The sequence below is a fragment of the Mercenaria mercenaria genome, chromosome 13 (genome assembly GCF_021730395.1).
Source record: "Mercenaria mercenaria strain notata chromosome 13, MADL_Memer_1, whole genome shotgun sequence".
Lineage (NCBI taxonomy): Eukaryota > Metazoa > Mollusca > Bivalvia > Venerida > Veneridae > Mercenaria > Mercenaria mercenaria.
The window spans coordinates 62689637-62711153 of NC_069373.1; the positions used below are offsets into that span (position 1 = coordinate 62689637).

The 21517-nt window shown below is 32.8% G+C and overlaps 1 protein-coding gene across 2 annotated transcripts in view; it reads left to right on the forward strand.

Annotated features, from left to right (window-relative positions):
* Positions 1-15087, forward strand: part of LOC123528559 (orexin receptor type 2-like) — a 34084-nt gene extending 18997 nt beyond the window's left edge. The window contains exons 1-3 of one of the 2 annotated variants that reach the window (XM_045308362.2): positions 5187-5751; positions 10872-12156; positions 12471-15087. In XM_045308362.2, the coding sequence (XP_045164297.2) occupies positions 10894-12156; positions 12471-12578 (1371 nt within the window). In that variant the 5' untranslated portion in view covers positions 5187-5751; positions 10872-10893 and the 3' untranslated portion in view covers positions 12579-15087. Of the gene's footprint in view, positions 1-5186; positions 5752-10871; positions 12157-12470 lie in introns of those variants that run through there. The other variant, XM_045308361.2, reaches the window with a different exon arrangement.
* Positions 15088-21517: the final 6430 nt, after the last annotated feature.

Genomic DNA, 21517 nt, shown 5'->3' on the forward strand with positions numbered 1-21517 from the left:
CGGTTTGCCGTAATTAGTAACGTCAAACACGAATGCCATCAAAAGTATCTAATAGATATGTAGTTCATTAAAATAACAAAAATCAAAAGATGGCTGTCTAGATTTTTAAAGCGTTATCCGTTAAATCGGTCATTCTGAGAATTTAAAATTTGCTAACGTGTAGGAACAGCACCTATTTACCGTCAACTGTTTATTTTTCAACATTCTGCACTTAAACAGGTAATACGTGTTCAAGGAAATTATGTAAACTGTTTAATAGAATCTGGAATGAATACATGCAAAAACATTAAACAAACACATCACTTAATTGCTTAGATAAGTTTTATACACAGATAAACTATTTTATTTGTGTAAATTACAGGAACTACCCTTGCAGTAAATCTAGATATATATTATATGCTTAAAATGGGTCGACTCAATATGCTTTATCGTTTAGCATAGTTAGTGAAAATGTTGTAGAAGTATAAACTGTAATGAGACGTAGATAAATATTTGATTTTGACATAGCGACAAAGTTTGCTTGGCAATAACTTTGGAGACAGTGCACACTGAAAATTAATTCTCTCGAAATGTTTCGTTCATAAAATGGCTGTCTTCATCAAGCTGATGTAAATACTTCACAGGTTGTGTATTTTATAAGGCTCCGAAAAACGTAACACCTGCGTATATTTCTGATCTTATTCTGTTATATCAGACCAAGACGTACGCTCCGAGATCAACAAGACATTATGAATAAACGACCAAGAATAAGATATTTATGACAGACATTTTGGTATTCTAGTACTGAAATTTGGAACACTATTCATCTAAAAATAAGTTATTTTAGTAATCTAAAATTAAAAAATAGTCCTTTTCATTAGTCTTACTCTAAACACAGTCACAAAGCCATTTGGAGGGAACCAAAATCTCTTATTGACCTTCATCAATGACGCCATCACGTTGTGGCACCATAACATGTGACGTCAAACATACGTAAAGACAATAACAAGAAAAATACCATCCGCTGCCAATGTTTGTCAACCTTTCCACAAGTAACTTTTGACTATTTGTATTGATTAAAAATTGCTGCATTTAGGATTTTAACGTGGAAATTGATAATGGCAGGACGTGCCTAAGCAGTTAAATTGTAGAGCTAATGTTGTCTCATTGTATTGAAATGATTGTAGGGTTTGTACGCACAATTGATGGAACAATATTTTTCTGAAATATCAGTCGGCTAGCTTATTTAATATGTTTATTTTCTTTCATATGTTTCAAAGGCCTTATTCAGAATGTTTGCAACTACCGGTATGATATTTTGTCTTAATGAGCCATCTTCGTTAGATAAAGAGTTCATTTGATCGTTTGATCGTTACTATTATTTACAAGTGCATTGTTTCTACTTTATTGGCAACCTTTGACTGTAGCTTTTAAGACACGTGCACAAATTGGCTAAGACAACTCTAAGGTATAATGTGAGTAATTCTGATAATTTCTGAATGTTTACGATGAGCATTGCTTACCTGTTGTGTTCATAGTACTTGTCTTCATTCTGTTGCATCTTTTGATATTGCCGGTGCATTTGAAACTTATAATGAGGTTACAGCATAGCACTGTATATTCAAAATTCATGTTATTTAATAACCGTTATCACGCTATATTTTGATTACAATGCTATCGAATAAGGCATAGATGCAACCAACTTTGAAATATACATACTCGGCTGTAGTCGTGAACATAAAATTCAAATAGAGTTTTCTTAATTTGACAATATAAAATTTACTATACAATACATATGTGTTGAAATAATGACAGAAATGCAAGGAACATTTTTCCAAGCGTTATTGACCTATTAAAAGTAGATCTACTAATGGATAAAAGCTTTACAATGAAACTGAGACAATTTTTCAAGTTATAAAATCGAAGAATGCCCAAACTTATGTAGTGAAGTTCTAATATAGAGAATTTCTAATATGCTAATATGCTAATGCTGTACTGCCTAGTGTTGGTAATCAGACAAAATTTCCGCGTTGACTAATCAGTATAAAAATGCCTGTTGATTAATCAGTATAAAAATGCCTGTTCCTAAATCGTATCCATCATTTTTTTTTACAACTAAAGCTGATTTTTCTGTCGATTTTGGGTAATAATTAATAGTCGCAATTTTTCTATTTAGGTTATGTTTTGGGAAACTATTAGGACGTTGGAATTCATCAACGATGAAAAAAATTTCGTCAACGATGACGTCATGTCCCATTTATTCAGGATCCGTCGAGGCCGTGCTTAATCAGCAAATCAACATCAGTAAAGTCGATGCCGTGCTTAATCAGCAATTCAACATCAGTAAAATGCTCCTATAATGAAACCATTAGTCATTGCAGCATTTCGGTAAATCAAATGATGAGTTAACACGCATTGTAATGCAGGCTATCAGGAAATAGTTGATGATATGGTCGATTATTATCTATTATACCTTCATCGTCAATATCACTATGAAAAATAGCGATAGTGGTAGAGTCCATTACTTGAATGTAAAAAACAATAACGTTTATGATGAATATATTCGCTAATCGCCAGTTCGGTTTCGTATCCGATGGAAATAGGAAGAAATGCAACAGAATCAGAAAGCGCGTAATCATTCAGATCCAGGTAAATCAACACAAATTTAATGTTTAACAAATATACACGTAATCACATTTTGAAATTATTGTAGTGTAATTATCGCCTTGTTACCAATATAAAGAGTAAAAAACTTATTAATCAGAATAATGTTTTTTTTCAATCAGCTAAAAGTTTTGTACTCAGTCCTAAAAGTTATACATTCGTTGGTAGCCTCTGTGTATTTCATTAATCAGAAACCGTATGTTATACCTTTTTATGTATAGTTCTATTTTCTCTTCCTTTCACAATATTGTATTTGATCAAATGACACTTGGGCAACAAGTACTGACGTCGCGCCCTATTATGATAGCGTGATATTTATAAAGCGCCGAGTTTCAATTGAATTATTTTTCTTTTTTTTTGCTTTACGGTTTATGGTTATGTAAGTTTGGAAAAAAGGGAATTTCTACCAAGTAGTCCATTTCCTATTCCATCAACAGGTAAATTTCAGCTTTATAGTCCTTTTCCTTTTAAGTTTTATAAAACACATTTACACATACGGATGTTGTTCATGTCCCACATTAAACAACGACACGCAATTTGTTGTATATGGAACGTAAGCCTGACTACCGAAGAGATAATCCTTTTAGCTCATCTGATTTTTTGAAGAAAAAAATAAGATGAGTTATTGTCTCACTTGATCGTCGTTGGCGTCTGCGTCGGCGCTGCCTGGTTACGTTTTATGTTTAGGCCAGCTTTTCTCCCAAACTATCAAAGCTATAGCTTTGAAACTTGCAACACTTGTTTAACAGCAATAGCTAACTCTGTACAGCAAGAAACATAACTCCATCCTGCTTTTTGCAAGAATTATGGCCCCTTTTGGACTTAGGAAATCAAATTTCTTGGTTAATTTTTGTGTTTAGGTCAACTTTTCTCCTTAACGGTCAAAGCTATTGTTTTAAAACTTAGAGCAGTTATTCCTCATTAAAAAACTGACTCTGCACAAAAAGTATCATAACTCTACATTGCATTTTGCAAGAATTATGGCCCCTTTTGGACTTAGAAAATCAGAAGAGCGTCTGCACCTGCAAGGCGGTGCTCTCGTTTAATTCTTTTAATCATTTCTTTTATATATTCTGGAAAATTTTAAATTTCCGGCTCCGAATATAACAGTGTTTTGAGAAGGAAAGGGACATAATTACACAAAATTCTAACACGACCAGTAAATAACCTACATACATGTAGAGCAAAATCTATCTCGGGCTAAACCACTCGCGTGCAATGACGTCATCCGATCCAGGTGCGTAGCATGGCCGTAAAAAGTAGTTTTAACACTTTTTTCTAACACTGTTGTACTAGTATTTCGTGGTAGAATCGAAATAACAAGATCCCAAGTGTGATTTATCGCAGAATAATCCGAGTTTTTCGTTCTTATGCGAAATAATATATCACTCAGGCCTACGGCCTTCGTGATATAAACTCAAAACTCTGGTTATTCTACGATAAACCACTTTTGAGAACTTATTATTTTTTAATTTGAATAGCCTCAGGAGTTAACTCAGGGTATGGAACGTGTGTATATGGGCAATAACTCCAAGAATTGACGATAGTTATCTTATATGAGGTAAACAAAGTCCAAATGACACTAGTTGTGTAAAAATAAGTATGTAAATTTAGTAACACTCATCCGGAGTGTAAATATGAATTCCAGTCTTTGGTTAGGGAGTGAGACCACAGTTCATGAAGTAGTTGTTGAAATGCATGTTAAGTTCAGTCATTGACCTGATTAAAAACAAGCAATTTGTCCACAATATCTCAAACTACGGAAGTATACTGTATTACAAAGAGAGAAGTATTTGAATTTTAACAGTATTATGTCTTTATTCGTTTGGTTATTTCGCATGTTTATGTTTATGCTTTTAGAAATAGGTGTAGTATGTTAAGTAAATGTTGGCCATGTAATCTAAAATATTTTGACAAAATGAACCGAGAGTTAACGAATAAATCAGATGATTCGACAGGGTAGTTTGTTTTATGTAATTGCAAAATGCACGTGGATAGTATTTTTATTACCCCCATTATAACCAGAACCAGAATCGGTTAATCTAATGAATTAATCAAGCATTTTAAAAACATCCAATTAAAAAGCACTTTCAGACTTACATAAATCTCGATAGCGAATAAGGAAAACCCCCAAAGAGATTTAAACCAAAGCATTATTCTGAAAATTGTTAGTAAATGTAGCAAAAAGTGGAGGAAAGAAGTAGTCTGTAACGAGACCTTATGTTTTGTAGCACAGGGAGTAAAATACCTATGACATAATCTCATTTTACCAGGGTTAGGAATAAGTCAGTAGACAGACTAATGTTAATATATTCCTAAACTTCGTCTGGCAGTGTACAAACTATCCATGCTTGGGATTCGTGTTTACATGTTCTATACTGGTATGTACATGGTATGTCAAACATCCCCATTCTAATCTCAACAGATCATCTAATTGATATGTCTGGACCTATTACAATCGATTGTAATAACAAGATACTATCGAAAATAGCCGAGTATCATTTCCGAAATTTTGCTAATATCAATAAATATTTATTGATCTACAGTCACAGTTTACGCATTTCGACTTCCCGCTCCACTAATGAGCCAGCTTATGTCTCTAATAACGGATACAGCTGTTGTCGAACCTTTCACTGATTTTAGTATAAGTACATTGGTCTTTTCATACCTGAGTGTTGACAATGATATTAGCATTGTTTGACGGATTTCTAAAGGAAAACAATGGCAATTACTTCTAAAATGAAGTAGTCTAACCTTTAGTCGCCAAACTAGGCACTCGTTATAACATCAGGGAATTCGCTGATCAGTGAGACTTAGAGGAGTTATTGACACAAGACAAATTAATTCTGAACAAAACAACAAGTTTCAATGGCTACGATCTGCAACTTGACACATAAACAACTGAGAGAAAGGAAACAACATGTCAAGAAATCGTTTTTACATGGATACAACGGGTAGATTGAACGACTGTTGATGTTTAATTTTTAACTCCTTGTGGATTTGGACATTCCGAAACTTTGTTTACTTTAATAAGTAAATAGTGACATTAAAAAAAAATTATTCTGAATGCCAGATGGAATAAGGCAAAGCCGGCTGTTGTACGGAAAGGTTGGTTGAAATGACACTCTTTTTCTTCACAAGATCTTGTGATAAACTGTAAATTGCCCGCTTGAAAATATTTTTTTTTTACAATAAACTCCCGTCTGTCAAATTAATAACTAAATGTTCATTAGGGATATAGTATGAGGAATGATAAGGAATATACCAAGATATATGGTATATAATTGTGATTTTATAATTTCCTCGTGATTCAATTTACCAGCTGTAATTTAAAACGCAAGTTCAGGAACAACTGCTGCAAATTTTGACAACACTCCTTTTTTTACTACGAAGGAATCATTCGGTTTCTCCTAAGCAATCATCAGGAAAACTCCATCCTAGAATCATCCTTTCTTTACAAAACAGAAATGTCTCCTAACAAGTTTCCTTTCCATTGCAGAAACATTTCCGCAAAGTTTATAGATTTTCAAAGAAATAGTTGATATAGCACGTCTCAATTCAGTGTTTTTTTATTTATTATGAACGTGATTACTACGATGTTTGTGCTCTTTGTGGGTTCATATAAGGCCAAGAATAGTGTGATCAAAGCTACGCTAATTGTACCTGAAAGACTAATTCTACGACACGTTCAGTTTTATCACAAACTTGTAACTAGTACCATATGTCATAAACGTGCAAAACCTGTCAGGAATAACAATTATTCTATAGACTTCATCTATTTCCTTTTTTTTGAAACAGTTATTCTGTCAAAACTGAATCATAAATCTATATACGAAAATAACCGGTCGCCTCAGAAAATAATCTTCGCACCGATCATTACCAATATCTTGTTCATTACCGTTGTCGGTTCGAGCTCCGCTCGTTCACATTAAATATATAATAGCAGCGGCAAGTAAAATGCATCAGATTCATGTCATGTGAAATAGATAACAAAAACAGTTATAAATTCCCTAATCTGGAATTACAAACCATGTAAAAATCAATCGTATAATAGGGACATTAAAACAAGTAGAAAACTTACCATTACCTAAATCGATTGTTCTCGGACTGTGCTCTACGAATCAAGCACGGCTTTTGGTCTGCCGTGAAAAAAAAACCCGGCTCGCAGTGATACTAGGAACAATTGACTTTCAATAATTTCAATAAATTCACCTCATTCAATACAACAAAAGATTTTGCTGCTATGTATATGTTTCTAAAGCTATTTCGAGCCTAAGTTTTTCCGGACTAAGACATTTCTGTTCTAGTATAAAATATCGCGCATGTTTAATATTATAATTAGCACCGCGTTTTGTTCATTAACTCATTTTGAAAGTCATATGCCGTTAAGATTTTTGAGGAAAAAAAATGAATTAATAAAAATCTCATCTTCAATTTTATTTCAGTTATCTTTTTACCTTACATTGAACAATAATTCAATTTATACAATAAACAATAAACATACGTACGCATATATCTAAGCATTGCAATGCCATATTTATGATGAGAACAGACATATAGCAAGGCACTTTGGTTATCTTTACTAAAATATTATTTCATGAAATATCGATTTAAATATACAAAATTTTCATCTCATTTATTTAATTTCAAATTTCAAATTTGGTAAAATTACCCATAGTGTTTTATTAGTGGTATTACATATTCATATATATCAATTAGTGTGTAGATATTAAAGAAAAATATTTTTAGTCAAAATCTGGAGGTCAGTGCCTTTAAACATAGCAAAAAATGCTATTCATACACATAACATGTTTAATTTCTATTTACACAAATACATTGTAATAGCATGTTTTCTAAAATGAAATTTGGGTATGCTATATCTTTAACAAAAATGGACAAAAATGAAATATTCTAATAAAATTATTTCAGATTTAAAATTATACCATGTACTGTTAATAATAAGGGGATCAACACATAGTAAATGAAGCGAAATGCTTTGTTCTGAAAATTTGATCCTTATCAACTAACCTATATGCTTACTGTTATATATGATCCCGCAGCGAGTTTCCCTTCAACTGTTTCAATGCACCTTTCCTACTCTTCTGTCTTTCTGACTATGTTAAGTCTAGAGATAGTACGAGTTCAAACATATGAAATAGTTAGCTATAATGATCATATAATTGACAAAAAAACGTTCCGAGCTGCTTCTGCTGCAGATAACACACCCGGATATAAAGAAAGCACTGGATAGGCTGCATCTCGTATACGTAGTCTTTATGGTCTTTGTGTGTGTGTGTGTGTGTGTGTGTGTGTTTTGTGTGTCCATGTGTATTTTGCTTTACATAAAAGAGTTTTTTATATTCCTGGTAACCGCATTCCAGATAACAGCATTTCAACAAAAATAAAATGAGAACATTAATAGAAAACTATTTTATAAGAGTAAATTTGTTTGACAAACGTTATACTGTGAAATCATTTAATTTCTTGGGCGTGAAATTTCGTGGTTTGGTCAAAACGGCAATTTCGTGGAGATATGAATTCGTGGATTACAACTTTTGAACATAAAGTGAATGGGGATTTTACTTGTTCGTTTGGATTAAATTTCATGGATTGACTCAATCACGAAATCCACGAAAAATAGTCCCCCACGAATATTAATGATTTCACAGTATGTAAAATATAACATTGTTAGTATCAATAGAAACGTTTAACTTTGAAATAATACGAAGTATCATAGGTAGTATTTAATTATCATTATATGCATACAGTGCCAATAACAGAACGTATTACATATCTTTTTTTTTTTGTAATTCCATAGTGCTTTACTGCGTCAAAATGTTCAAATTTCATATCGGCTGCCTGACAATATTTCGCGTGAAAAAGATCATAACGAAGACGAAAATATTTTCAGTTTCGCGTAGACTAATAAATAAATCTATATAATAGATTTGGTAGAAAGAAATTTAGACTATCTTGTAACAAAAAATTATGAGATTTGCATCCGTTCTTTCGCGGAATGATATTGCGTTCGTGAAGTCGCACAATTCCCCCTTCAGAACTCGTGCTTATTGTTCTCCTAAACGTTAAATTTAAAAAAATGTACACAGTTTTAAAGTTTCCGTGACGCTAAATTCGCATTTCCAATATTTTTGACGTCAAAAAGAATATCTGTCTCTGTAATCTGTCGCGAATAAAGCATGGGCATTCATTGGTTAAAACCAGTTGGCGTATGATTACATGAGGCACTGCTATATTTGTCTAGTCTCTGATATTTCTGATTGAGCTGATAAGCCGGCGATAAACACACAGATAGCGCTGAATTAAAGGGAGTGTTTTTTTTTAATCAATTACAAAACTGATACTATAGAAACACAAGTCACGTAGTATTGACCAAGGATATATTCACTGGAATTAATGGTATATAAGCATGTGACGCGCTGTAGCGGTAGGTTTGTTTTAAAACTTTTAAAGCGGAAGAATTATACCTGTTAGTGTTATGTATACTGAGGATGAAAAAAAAACAACAAAAGTGTTTCTAAATTCTGATCTATGAAGTTTAATCTGCACAAGTAAGGCTACATTTTAAGTGATATACTGACTTCTTCAATAAGTCAAGGTTATGAATTTACCTCGGAATGAGAAAATGGAGTGTACGTGTACTTAGTATTAGACGATGATTATTATTTCTTATTTCAATGTCAATGGACAAAATATATTAGATAAAAATATATTGACCGCTACTTTTGAGGGAAAAAACTAAACTATACTGAAGTGCGATATAAGCCTGTAATAATAAAAGTGGGCAAATTTGGTTAAAATACCTAACAGGAACACTATGTAACAGCTCTGTTGGTAATATTTACTAGTGTGGATATTTTTCATATTTCATTGATATATTGAACTTTGCAGCTTCATATTTATAAATCGTTTCTGCATTGTAATATATTATATATGAAATATTGTAGTTAATGGTTCGGCAATTTGTTTTGATTGATGCCTAACCATTAAGCTTGGACTTTAACGTAGAAGGTTATTGGTAAAGAAAGTGAAATATTATTAACAATATGTTACACTATCAATGCTACCCGTTCAGTTTCTCTCCTGTGCTCTGCTGTTTTGCAATGCATATCACAAAATTCACTTTGCTGCAATTATTTCAATATTTTATCGCTAGCTTTCCGGAACTACGCCGACAAGTGAATGGCAGATTATAAATGTAGATATCTTTATAAATTGTGAATAATCATGTAAAAATATAACAGTTGATTAAGGTGTTTATATATCATTTAGCGCATTATTTTGGCGATGGTTTGCCCTTTTGTACAATTTATAACAGTTCTAGGACTTTGACTTTCCAGATACGTCACTCAATAGCGATTCATAATTATATCGCTAATTATCTTATAAAATCCAACTGTTAATAAATACAACTTCATAAGCGAATACCGACGTCTAAGTTATTGTCAGTATCCAAACTTTACATTTATTTCATCTTTTAGCCACAGTCTCCATGGTGCAAAATCTGTTCGACAATATTGTTTTAAAATTATTTCATCCTCAATACTATACTGAATCATACTATACCTTTAGAACTTTATATAATATTATGTATATATGTTTTGACCTTGTATAACATTGTAAGAGATTTGTGAACGAGGAACCATAATGGCTCAAGTCCTTAATTTATGAAATAATTCTTCTACTTCTTCTTCTTCATATAGAATAAAGATTTTAATGATGTTTTGTTTTACTTTTTTAAATTGTTGCTTCTTAAGTAGTGTTGTTGTTTTTTGTAATTGTCATTGTAATTGAAATATTACAATTCTTGCAGCAGAAATCAATTTTGCAAACAATTACAAAGACACTTTTTGCAATTATTCACACTAAGCACGAAAGTCATCAATATCAAAACAAATCTCTTTTCACTTCTGTTATTTACCAACTCTTAAACGTATTTTATATATTGATAAGAACTGCAATTAAGCCTGGTGCCTAAGGAATACCGATTAAAAGCATAGCCATTAGTGTATTCAGTACCAAAACAGAATAACGTGAAGCAGGTATTGACTTTATACTTCACTGACTCAATAAAAATGCGATTTTATCCGGATCATTTATCTTGCTTTAGCTTCTCGTAATTTATGTCCAGTGTAACCTTTGTTAACAGATCACACCTTAGCTATTTGTAGAACGTTATAGATCATACTTTATACTTTCCTTTCTTTCAGGAAGCAAGACACATCACGTAAAATGAGTTCCAACGGGACGATGGATAGTGTCACGGTATTGACGCCGACTGTCTCAGCACATGACCTTGAAGAAACATTGGACCATTATAACGAAATTCAGGCTCTTCGATATTTTCCCGTATTTGTTTTCTTAGTTATCATAATGATTGTCGGTACCGTTGGGAACGCACTTGTTCTGTACGTTTATCGGAAACGATTTAGAAAAACATCTTCAAACTATTTCATAGTTTCGATGGCGGTGTTTGATTTATTGGCCTGCTTGATTGGACTTCCTACCGAACTGTACGATCTGAGATTTTCATATACGTTTTATAACTCGGCCCTCTGTAAGATTTTCAGATATAGCAATACAGTTGTTACTTACGGTTCAGCAATAATACTGGTGCAGATCGCTTTTGACAGATATTTCAAGATCTGTAGACCGTTAATGATGATTGAATTGTATAAAATAAAAGCTATGTGCATTTCAGCTGGTATAATAGCCGTTCTTATCTCAATACCGGCATTGGTACTATTTGGAATTTCCCGTACACCCACGCCGGACGAAAATTATCAAGGTTATGATTGTTCCGTAGAGGAATCATACAAGAAAAAAGCATTTTCAATAGTATATTATTATTTACTCGCTATCGTTTTTGTCACAACTGTAATTGTTCTAACGGCGTTGTACATACGAATCTGGATTGAAATCAAGCGGCGACAAAAGCTCGTTATAGGTGACCCAGTCAGAACGTCTCAACGCGAAGAGATTCCAATGAACCAGTCCAGCATTAAGGACTCGAAAACAAGAAAGCTTCGAGTACGCTATTGCTCGGAATTCAGTGATGAAGACACACAGGAAGTAGCACCGAGAACAATTTTCAGACCGAGGCTTTTAAGTCTCGCTGAAGCGGTGACGAGATTTCGCGTGAGCAGGACTACGGTAGTGTTGTTTGCGGTTACTGTAGCTTTTGTTATTAGTTATATGCCAGGAATCATTATAATGATCTGCAGATCAGTGATCAAAGACTTGGAAAGCAAACAAACTGTCACAGAGCAAGTTTTTAGCAAATTATTCTCAAAATTTAATTTTTTGAACAATGCCATAAATCCTATTATTTATAGCTTTCTTAACGTAAGCTTTCGGCGGCGGTGTGTTACTGTGATCAAGCAACTAGTGTTTTGTCGGCGAAATGAGACTGTAAGAAGACCTATACCAGATAAAACTGACTCTCAAAAGAGTCACAAAAGCACAAAGAGCAACAAAAGCACTAAGAATGAAGAGGTATAAATATACATGTTTTTGAACACAATCATTAGACTAATCAGACGTTCTTTCAATCATTTTGTTCATCAATGTTTTCTTGTTGATCATTCTTCTTAGAGGATTTTCTTGTCATTGAATGATAAGCATGTACTCTGCAATCGCAAAATATCATTTTCCCGCATTAATGACAAAATTCGTCTTTAACGTTAAATGCTTACCAACTAAAATCCGTTAGGAAACAATGATAAAACAGTAAAAGAAAATGAAAAATATCTTTGGAAATAGTACGAAGACAACCTGAAGGTATTTTTGCAAATTGTTCTATTTTTCAGCAACGTTATATCAAGAATGGTTTGCCCATGTGGTTTGACATTAAAGTTGCCCGGATGGACCCAAAAACTTGTACCAACCAACCGAAGTTAACAATCTATATAAGATAGTATTCAGGTAGATCTCGGCCATTTAAGTGGACAAAATTTATATGTGATGACCCCTGGTTGTCCAACCTTTTCTATCAATTAGACAAAGTTATATAAAGACTTAAGAAGAAGTGGAACCAGCGTGTTGGGGGAGGAGCTGATTCCATTGGTTATGTTTGTTATAGGTGTTGTGCAACAGCATGTTGTCTGTATAATTAAAGACATAAGATATATATCAATAGCTGCATTTCTTTCTCTTTCAAATTGTTTGTTAAAAGGCATATATAGATAGCTGCATTGTTTTAAACTACCAGAAGATATTTTTTTAAATTGCTGTCCGTATAAGATAAAATATAATTTAGAAGCAATTCTGCAAAGGGGGTGGTGCTGTTAAAAGTTTTGGAAAACCATCCTCATATTGTCCCATATCTTCAGTGAATGTTTTAAGTTTGTTGGTTTGATTGATAGCATTGTCTCCCTAACAGTACGTTCTTGGGATTTCATACACGTTTTATAACTCGATCATCTTGTCAGATATGAGCATACTGAGAGCAGTAAGACTTTTCAGCCGTTTTTGTGAAGGAGAAGGTTCATTTTTTGCCCCAAAATGGCCTAAATCTTAAGGTATCTAAATGAAGTTGTCCAAGTTTTCATTCACCAAGAAGTATTGTTGTATCAAATAACTGCAATAATTTACAATTTATTCATTATCGACGAACATATTTGACGTAAATGAATATACTTTTAACATTACGGGTATGGAAAGCCTTCCGTTTTTAACCGAATTTTATGAAAATATTGATATGGGAACAGCTATCGATCACATTAAAAAATAACCATATATTCTTCGAAAGTAGCTGGACCTGTGGTTAAAATGTTTTTGTGATTTTTGACTCTGCTCACTACTTAAACCATTCCTATGTGACCTAAGTATAGACGAAATGCTCATTTCTTTTCAAAATTCTGTGATTTAAGCAATTTTCAGTGACATGTTTTGAACAAAATAATAAATCTGTTTCAAAAAGCTAAAGTCAGTATAGAAGGTAAATATTCTGGTAGGAAACAACGTATGTTTTTCCAGTTATTACCAGTTTGAAAATTTTCCAAATTTTGTAGGCCATATAAGGCTTAAGTGAACCTTGTCCTTACACCTTTCTGCTTTATTGAAATAAAAAAGTGTCCCCTGGACTAACTAGTGTATTTAAAATGAAGTAGTTCTCGTGTTTTCTTTAATTTAAAGTACATTTTAGAGTCATTTCCTCATCCTATTCAACGTCTGCCCTGTTGGTATCATTTTATTCTGTAAGAAATGTTCTCATATCAGTATTTGTCGTGGTAATACATCTACCTTTCTGTTGATTTTACATCATGTTGACATCAGTTTTCAAGACAATGTATGTTACGTTAATAGATGTATTCTAGTCGTTGACTGAACACAATCACGGAGTTACTTTGTGATATATACAATATATAAAGTAAGCCTCTATTGACAGGGTTTCATAATTTTAATTGGGATATCGTATATTGTATTTTATGCTAATGTAATCTGCTACTTCGTTAGAATATTCTATAACAGTGCTTTTGTTAATATTGTCCTGTTTATGCAATACCGGTGTGTTTCTTTAAAGGTAATCAAATGTGTATATTATTATATCACTTTATAGTCACATTGATTAAATAGAAAATTCAATATATTATCCGTTATTGAATTTGTTAGTGAGCCTCCACGGAAATACGTGGGGTCAGTATGATAGATGTCAGGGGAGGGGTGGATGTAGGGGGTGGGGGAGGGGCGTTGAATCCCATATTTATCATACTGACCTCATATATTTTCGAGGAAATACGTGGGGTCAGTATGATAGATGGCAGGGGAGGGGTGGATGTAGGGGGGGGGGGAGGGGCGTTGAATCCCATATTTATCATACTGACCTCACATATTTTCGAGGAGGGTCAAAAACGAACCCTATGATTGATTTGTTTTATTAACCAATTTTCTTTAGCCTAGAACAACATGAAAATCTACAAACCATCCACATAAATACAGGGGGTCACCACGTGACAATCATTTAACCAATGAAAATACTAGAATCGTATGGGAGGTAAAACAAAAATTATTAATGTATGTCACTTTTTGTATTAGAATTTGTCTTCATTTATAACTATCATTTTGTAAGTTTAAAAATGATCTAGCTAGATAAAAAGAAAAAGTAAAACTGCAATAAAATTGACTGAAATAACTTCATTAAATATTATTTTGAAACCATTTAAGATTATTAGACTTTCATTGTATTTATAGAAATGTAAGATTTTACTACATTTATACAATTCTCAATTTCTCATCAAACCATATTAATGAAGTTATAAACAAAAACATCTGCATGTAACAGGAAATGAAAAAGACTTGCCATTGATTATTGTTATCAAAGAACAGTTAAATCATGTTTGATACAAACACTTAGTATGTTTCTTACTCACTATTTGTATTTTATGTAAATAAATGACTGATTTTGATAAATAAAGGCAGAAATCACGTGTTTGTTACGTTTTTGTAAGAACGCTCCATGAATGCCCTGTCTCATAATTACTGTTACCTTGTTAAAAAGTGCCCGCTGAGATATCTGCGTATATTTGCTTATCGGGAAAATTTTAGTACAATACAAATTAGTTAAATATGTGTGTATGTAAAAAGTATTCTTTATATTATGATATTGCTGTACATTGAAATAATTCTCATACAGCCTGGAGCATCATTTGGTCATTGGTTATGGTCTATAAAACCCAAGTTAAGTTAGTAAGAAAAAACTTTTGTCATTCTGTACGTGGGATTGAAAACTCTTTGTATATATAATGGTCATACATTTAAGGCTTGGAAGTAAAATGAGCACATTTTTTTACAGAATAATTAGATTAAAAACCTTTGAAACATGCAACACTGATCAACATAAATATCGTGCTAGAAGACCACGGATAATTTCACTGACAATGACGCGCTGGTTACTGCAATTGTCCACGAGTTTTGACATTTAAACACATTTGTAACAACTTGTGATCAGTAATAATATATTCATGGATAAAACATGCAAACTTATAATTTTGACCTACATATGACCTCTGTATGCAATTAGAAGTATATTGGTAATTGATAGACATGCCTTCACAAGAAATAAAGTATCACCTTTAATTCATGCACGTCATGCGTACCGAGACGGACATCATATGTTAATGACATTAAAAACTGTCAGATTCTTGACACTGCTCCAAACGTATTAATGATACCTTTTATCTGATATGAAAATTCCATCCCCCTTTTCTCTTGAAGCAACTGTATAAATAATGTGGTGCCAAACAAAAACTAAAATGTTGGAAGAGGATCCTCGCATGTAATTTGTTTAGCACAGAGGAATGGCAAATCGTCGAAAACTAATGACAAAGACATTGATTTTTAAAAATGGTAAAAATCGTGTATTTTGTCAGAGGTTAACAAGAATAATGATAAAACCTTTTAGAAAAGATATAGACTGTATTTCAACAACATTTATTATTTAAAACGATGTTTGAAAGTAGCGCTCTAAATTTTATGAGACCTGTTTCAATTTTGCTCGGAACAATGTGTTAGTGCGGATTGTTACTAAATAATGCTATGTAAACGGAACGTTTTATTTGACAAATTTTAATGCAGACTTTCAAAGGTGTTTATATCTGAAACATTTTTTTTTAAATTATTTTCTTTCAGGTTGTAACTTGTGATCATATTTGGAGATTGCTAAAAAGTAAAGTTTTCAGACGCGTCGATGGTTTTAAATTGCAGATTATATATCGCATTGTGTCTGTCAAAGCTTTCAGACATCACTTCAATAGCATTGAAATATATAACAACTCTAATATTTGTCTGCCCTTTTGTCAGTAAATTCAGCTCATTAGGTCCGTATAAGTTATAATTAGACAACTCATATTTATTTCCATGTCATTGTTTCCGGAACTGTCGTTATTGATATCTTCCATTGTCAGCACAACTTATTTGTATCTTATTTCCGTTTGTACTTGACATGTGAAACACGCCTAGACAGAAATCATATCGAAATTAAATATACTTTTGGGCAATACTAGTTATACTCCTTTGATACCTTTTGAAATTCGTCGTTTTGAGTATGTCTTTGAAGATCTGTCAGAAGCATAAATAAATTACTAGCAGACCCTGCTAATGAGAGCCAGTGGAACGTGTAACGTACGTTCAGTCCCATAGCATCTTTATGAATGGAGTGTTTATCCAGAAATACAGAGTGTCATAACAGACGTGATGGAAGTACATGATTGCAAAGGATTAAAATAAATATGAAACAAAAAGTATGACATTTTCGAAAACACATTTTTTCTTTTCTTTTTTTCTTACAAAAGAGTAAGTCCAATACATATCTTCACTACCATTTGGACATCAGACTGATAAATTGCTTACAGGAAAACATATTTATGACATTGTGCTCTTTTAGCTTGGATGTAGCATTCCAAATAAATTTGAATGAGCACATGCCAGAACAGAAGCAGATGATGTTGACACTTTGGTTGTCATGCTGAATGTAAGGAAATGTTTGTTGAGGACTGATTTTATCGGAAGGATATGCGGGTGTAAGGGTAATGTAATCACGGCCATAAAAAGGACAACTTTTATTTGTGATAGCTAGTTATGTTTTCACTGATATTTTAAGTACAGCGCAACCTCCGTAGAGCAACACCCTTTGGGAGATACTAATATTGACTGTTATGTAGAGATGGTGTTCTGGAGAGATACAATTGAAAGAATATTTCAGCTTAGGGAAATTTTGATGATGTTGTTATAGAGAGGTTTTTGCTTAAAGGCAAAGAAAATCTCCTATATAAGTGAACCCCCCCCCCCCCCCCCCCCCAAATACCAGACTTTTTAATCCCCAATATACAAGATCCTGTCTGGTCCAGTCTGATAAGGGTCCATAAAACTCCAGTAGACTTGACATGTAGTCTAATTATAGTCTGAGAATCATAAATTTTATTGCCTACAGGTAAATTGGATATTTCCTGTATTTTGCATTTTATTAATTGAAATGCTGTTGTTTCTTTTAGTCTTTTTTCAGCATGTACACAAAATTATTTTAATTGATAAGATACTAATTTTGATTGCTCAGTCATGTTGAGTAATGTCCTGGCCAATTAAATTATAACTCTTATAGCAAAGCATTTCTCACTATAAAATAATTATTCAAAACTTAATAAGAGAAATTACAAGTTTGTTTATTCAATGATTATGATCTTTTTATCAAAAGTAACAAAATAAAAACGAAAAAAAAAAAGATAATTGCTGGATTTTACTAGAAATTAAAGAAGCGTTCAGTTGCATTTTTAATAGATAAAGAAGGTATATAGACAGAAGGATGTTATATATTAAAAATGCTTAATTCCTCTTGTGTTGTCTAAATAATGTTAACTTTCTTTTATGTATAATAAAATCCAGCAATAAAGATATATCATTGTTCAAAATACACAATAATTTATTACTTCTAAAAGCTATGTGCCTGAATGCATTTTTTTTATATTTTTGATAAAAAAACAGCAATAATGAGAAGTAATTGTTAAAAAACTTACTTTATTAAAAATATGACAAAACACTGTTGTATCTTATCACTTTGTTTAATTAGCCCTAATTCAATCAAACTTTCTAAACTCGTTATAAAGGTGAGAACTGATTTGCTATAAAGGTGAGAAATATCACCTGCAATTTATTTACTGCACAGTAGCTATACAGTAGCTTATTATTACTGTATTTATTCTAAAATTGTCCATATCTGAGTAGAAAATTGTGATATTGTGAACTCAATCAATGTTACAATGGAAATTAAGACATTTTAGCTTTTTAAAAAGGCATCCCTGTGTTTCATTTAAGTTACATCATATAGATAAAGAAAATGGCTAAGAACAGCTCGTTATTATCTATATATTTCCTTAAAGTAAGGGAAAATGCCTTTCCATGGAAACAACACCCGCGATGCTTATCTTTAAAGGTCATATTAGAAAGTTTATGTATACTTATGTATATACACATAACTTCTACGGGTAAGATTTAAAGCGAAATAAGCTAAAAAGTATTAGATGTCCACAATATTCCCTCTACTTTCAATATAAATACCTTTAGAGAATCATATATTTCAAACCTGGATAAAAATATTACATGAGGAGACAGAGACAAACTAATAGCTGAATTACACGAGGTACATTGAAATGCTATGGTTCAATGAAATTTATTCTTCCTTAATGATTAGGTGTACAGCGTCCTTAAAATTCAATTTCCGACCACGTATTTCAGTTAACGGATTGACAATAAAGACTGACATTACAGGAACTGGAAGACATAAAAGTGATAGAAAAGATCCTGATTTCGACATTTAAGCATTTTAATGTCCGTGATGATAAAGATAATTACCATTTTATCTACTGATTGTTTATAGTCCTAACAATGCTTCGTAAGCTGTAAACAATCTCTTTAACCTTTCTAAACTCGACAGCAATACTGCACTATATCAAACGTACGTAAGGCAACAATGCTTTTGTCAGACGAACTGTTATTGATAAATAAATTAATACATGTAGTAGAGTATTTTCAAGACACGCAGGTAAATATTGCAAAACATTAGAATATAAAGTATTTCTGTTATTGTAACATTTTATTTGTATCGTGTTTCTTTGTTATGATGTTGTCATCTTAAAAGTTGGTAGTCCACGTTCTAGCAAGTAAACACGCGTGAGGACAGGGTGTAATTGCTAAGTGAAAGGACCTTTCGAAAACGCATTTTAGAAGAATTTTTGGGTCAATTATATGTAACGACCTAAATAAAACCTTTGTGGTACGTCAAAGATTTAAGCCCGATTGTCAAGTTATGATCTATTTATAACTAATGTTTATTCATTAAGTGAGATGAAATGTTGCTCTTTACGTATATATTCTTGACTAAATCAGTACAGTTAAAACACTTCTGAGTAACATCCGCGTACAAATATTAGAAGTATAAACAAACTTTCAAAATATGAGACTTTCTACCTTTTCTCGGCACAAATTTGCATATTTGGGTCGTACGCGCTGTAATGGACGGGGAACGTTTGACTCATCATTTTGATATTGCCTCTCAAAATTACTGTCAGGTGTATGAAAAGCGTGACAGAATTGTAAAACTGAATGTTTTACTTAAACAACATTACTATTTGATGCATTTATGATTTTTATACAAGGTGTACTGAACTGATTCCAGCACAAGTGAAATAGAAAGTATATAAGAATTCCGTTTACTATCACAACGACAGTATTTAAATGCCGTGTGTCGTAAACTTTATACCCGTACTTGGACTCTTCTGGTCCTTTTGGATCGTGGAGTTTATCTATTTCATATTCTTCTGAAGCCGTTGCAAGGAAGGCGTTAGGGTTGTTGCTCATTCCATTATCTCAGGATTTTGCTGCTATTACAGTAACTTTGCTTGTTTGCATTCTGTGGTTATGTAACACTGCCATAGAATTAAGGGTATTTTGGACGATATAAAACCGTGACACTTTAATTGTATACAAATTAAAACAAAAAAGGAGATCTCATGTCACAAGCGAAATATCTATGAGCATTTACCTCCTAAAAATTCAAGAAACTCCCTGAAATACAAAAACCTGTGCGAGACGTTCTAACGTTTTTCGGCACAAATGTGCATAGATGTATCGCAGCAATCAGGGTGTTATATATAGGTCACTATATACTGCTGTCTTTCAAACAATGTTATACATATGAGCCGCTCCATGAGAAAACCAACATAGTTGGTTGGCGACCAGCATGGATCTAGACCAGCATACGCATCCGCGCAGTCTGGTCAGGATCCATACTGTTCGCTAACAGTTTCTCTAATTGCAATAGGCTTTGAAAGCGGACAGCATGGATCCTGATCAGACTGCGCGGATGCGCAGGCTGGTCTGGATCCATGCTGGTCGCAAACGCACTATGTACGTTGGTTTTCTCATGGCGCGGCTCATATACAGTTGAAACTCGATATCTCGAACTCGCTAATCTCATAATTCCGGCTATGTAGGAGATGTTTTCAAGTCCGAACCCGAAATAATGTGCACAAAACATCATTTTAAGTCGTATTTCGGTTATCTCGAACTAAAACACCCAGGTTAATGCAGAAGGATCAAAATGCCTTTGTTTATTATGTGGCTGTCACGTTTTTTGTTATGGGCATGAACTACATTAATTCTTTTTAAAATCCTATCTTCGGTAATTGCTTCTTCATATAATTGTCCAAGGTTTGCATATGAGTTAACATATTAGAAAATATTACAAAATCCATTGTTTTGATTACCTCTCTTTATGGTACTTACAGTACAACTTCGTGTGCAATATTGAAAGTAGTGCTTTTTCAACCATTTAATCATGCATAATATCTATTTGGACAGCTGCTTCTTCTGTTCTTAACATAAAATTTAAAGCCTATGGAACTTATAAATAGATGCCATTGAGTATTTCAAAATAAACAGCAAACACTGCCATTTTAAGAGCGATAACGTTACAACGTGGAAAGTTAATGTATGCAAAATAGTGATACTATAATCTCATATACTAATGTATTAAATTAGTATCTCAGTATATCTTCCTCCTCTTGTGGTAGAAGTCAAATTGAAATGTATGACAAAAATTGTATGTCTATTATTCTATAGTTTTTGAAACTATGAAATACCAACATTTTTCGATTGTATTTTTATTTATCACAATGTAATCGTAGATTTTAGTTTCTCTTATATTCATTTATAGAAAATAATATTAATTTATTTTCATGTGTTAATTATGAGCTTCAACAACACAGGTAGAAATGGATGCCCAAATCATAGGCATCCGGAACATTTGTTTGGTCAATAATAATGCTAGATATGACAAAAAAAGCGACAATAGACAGTCCAGAAC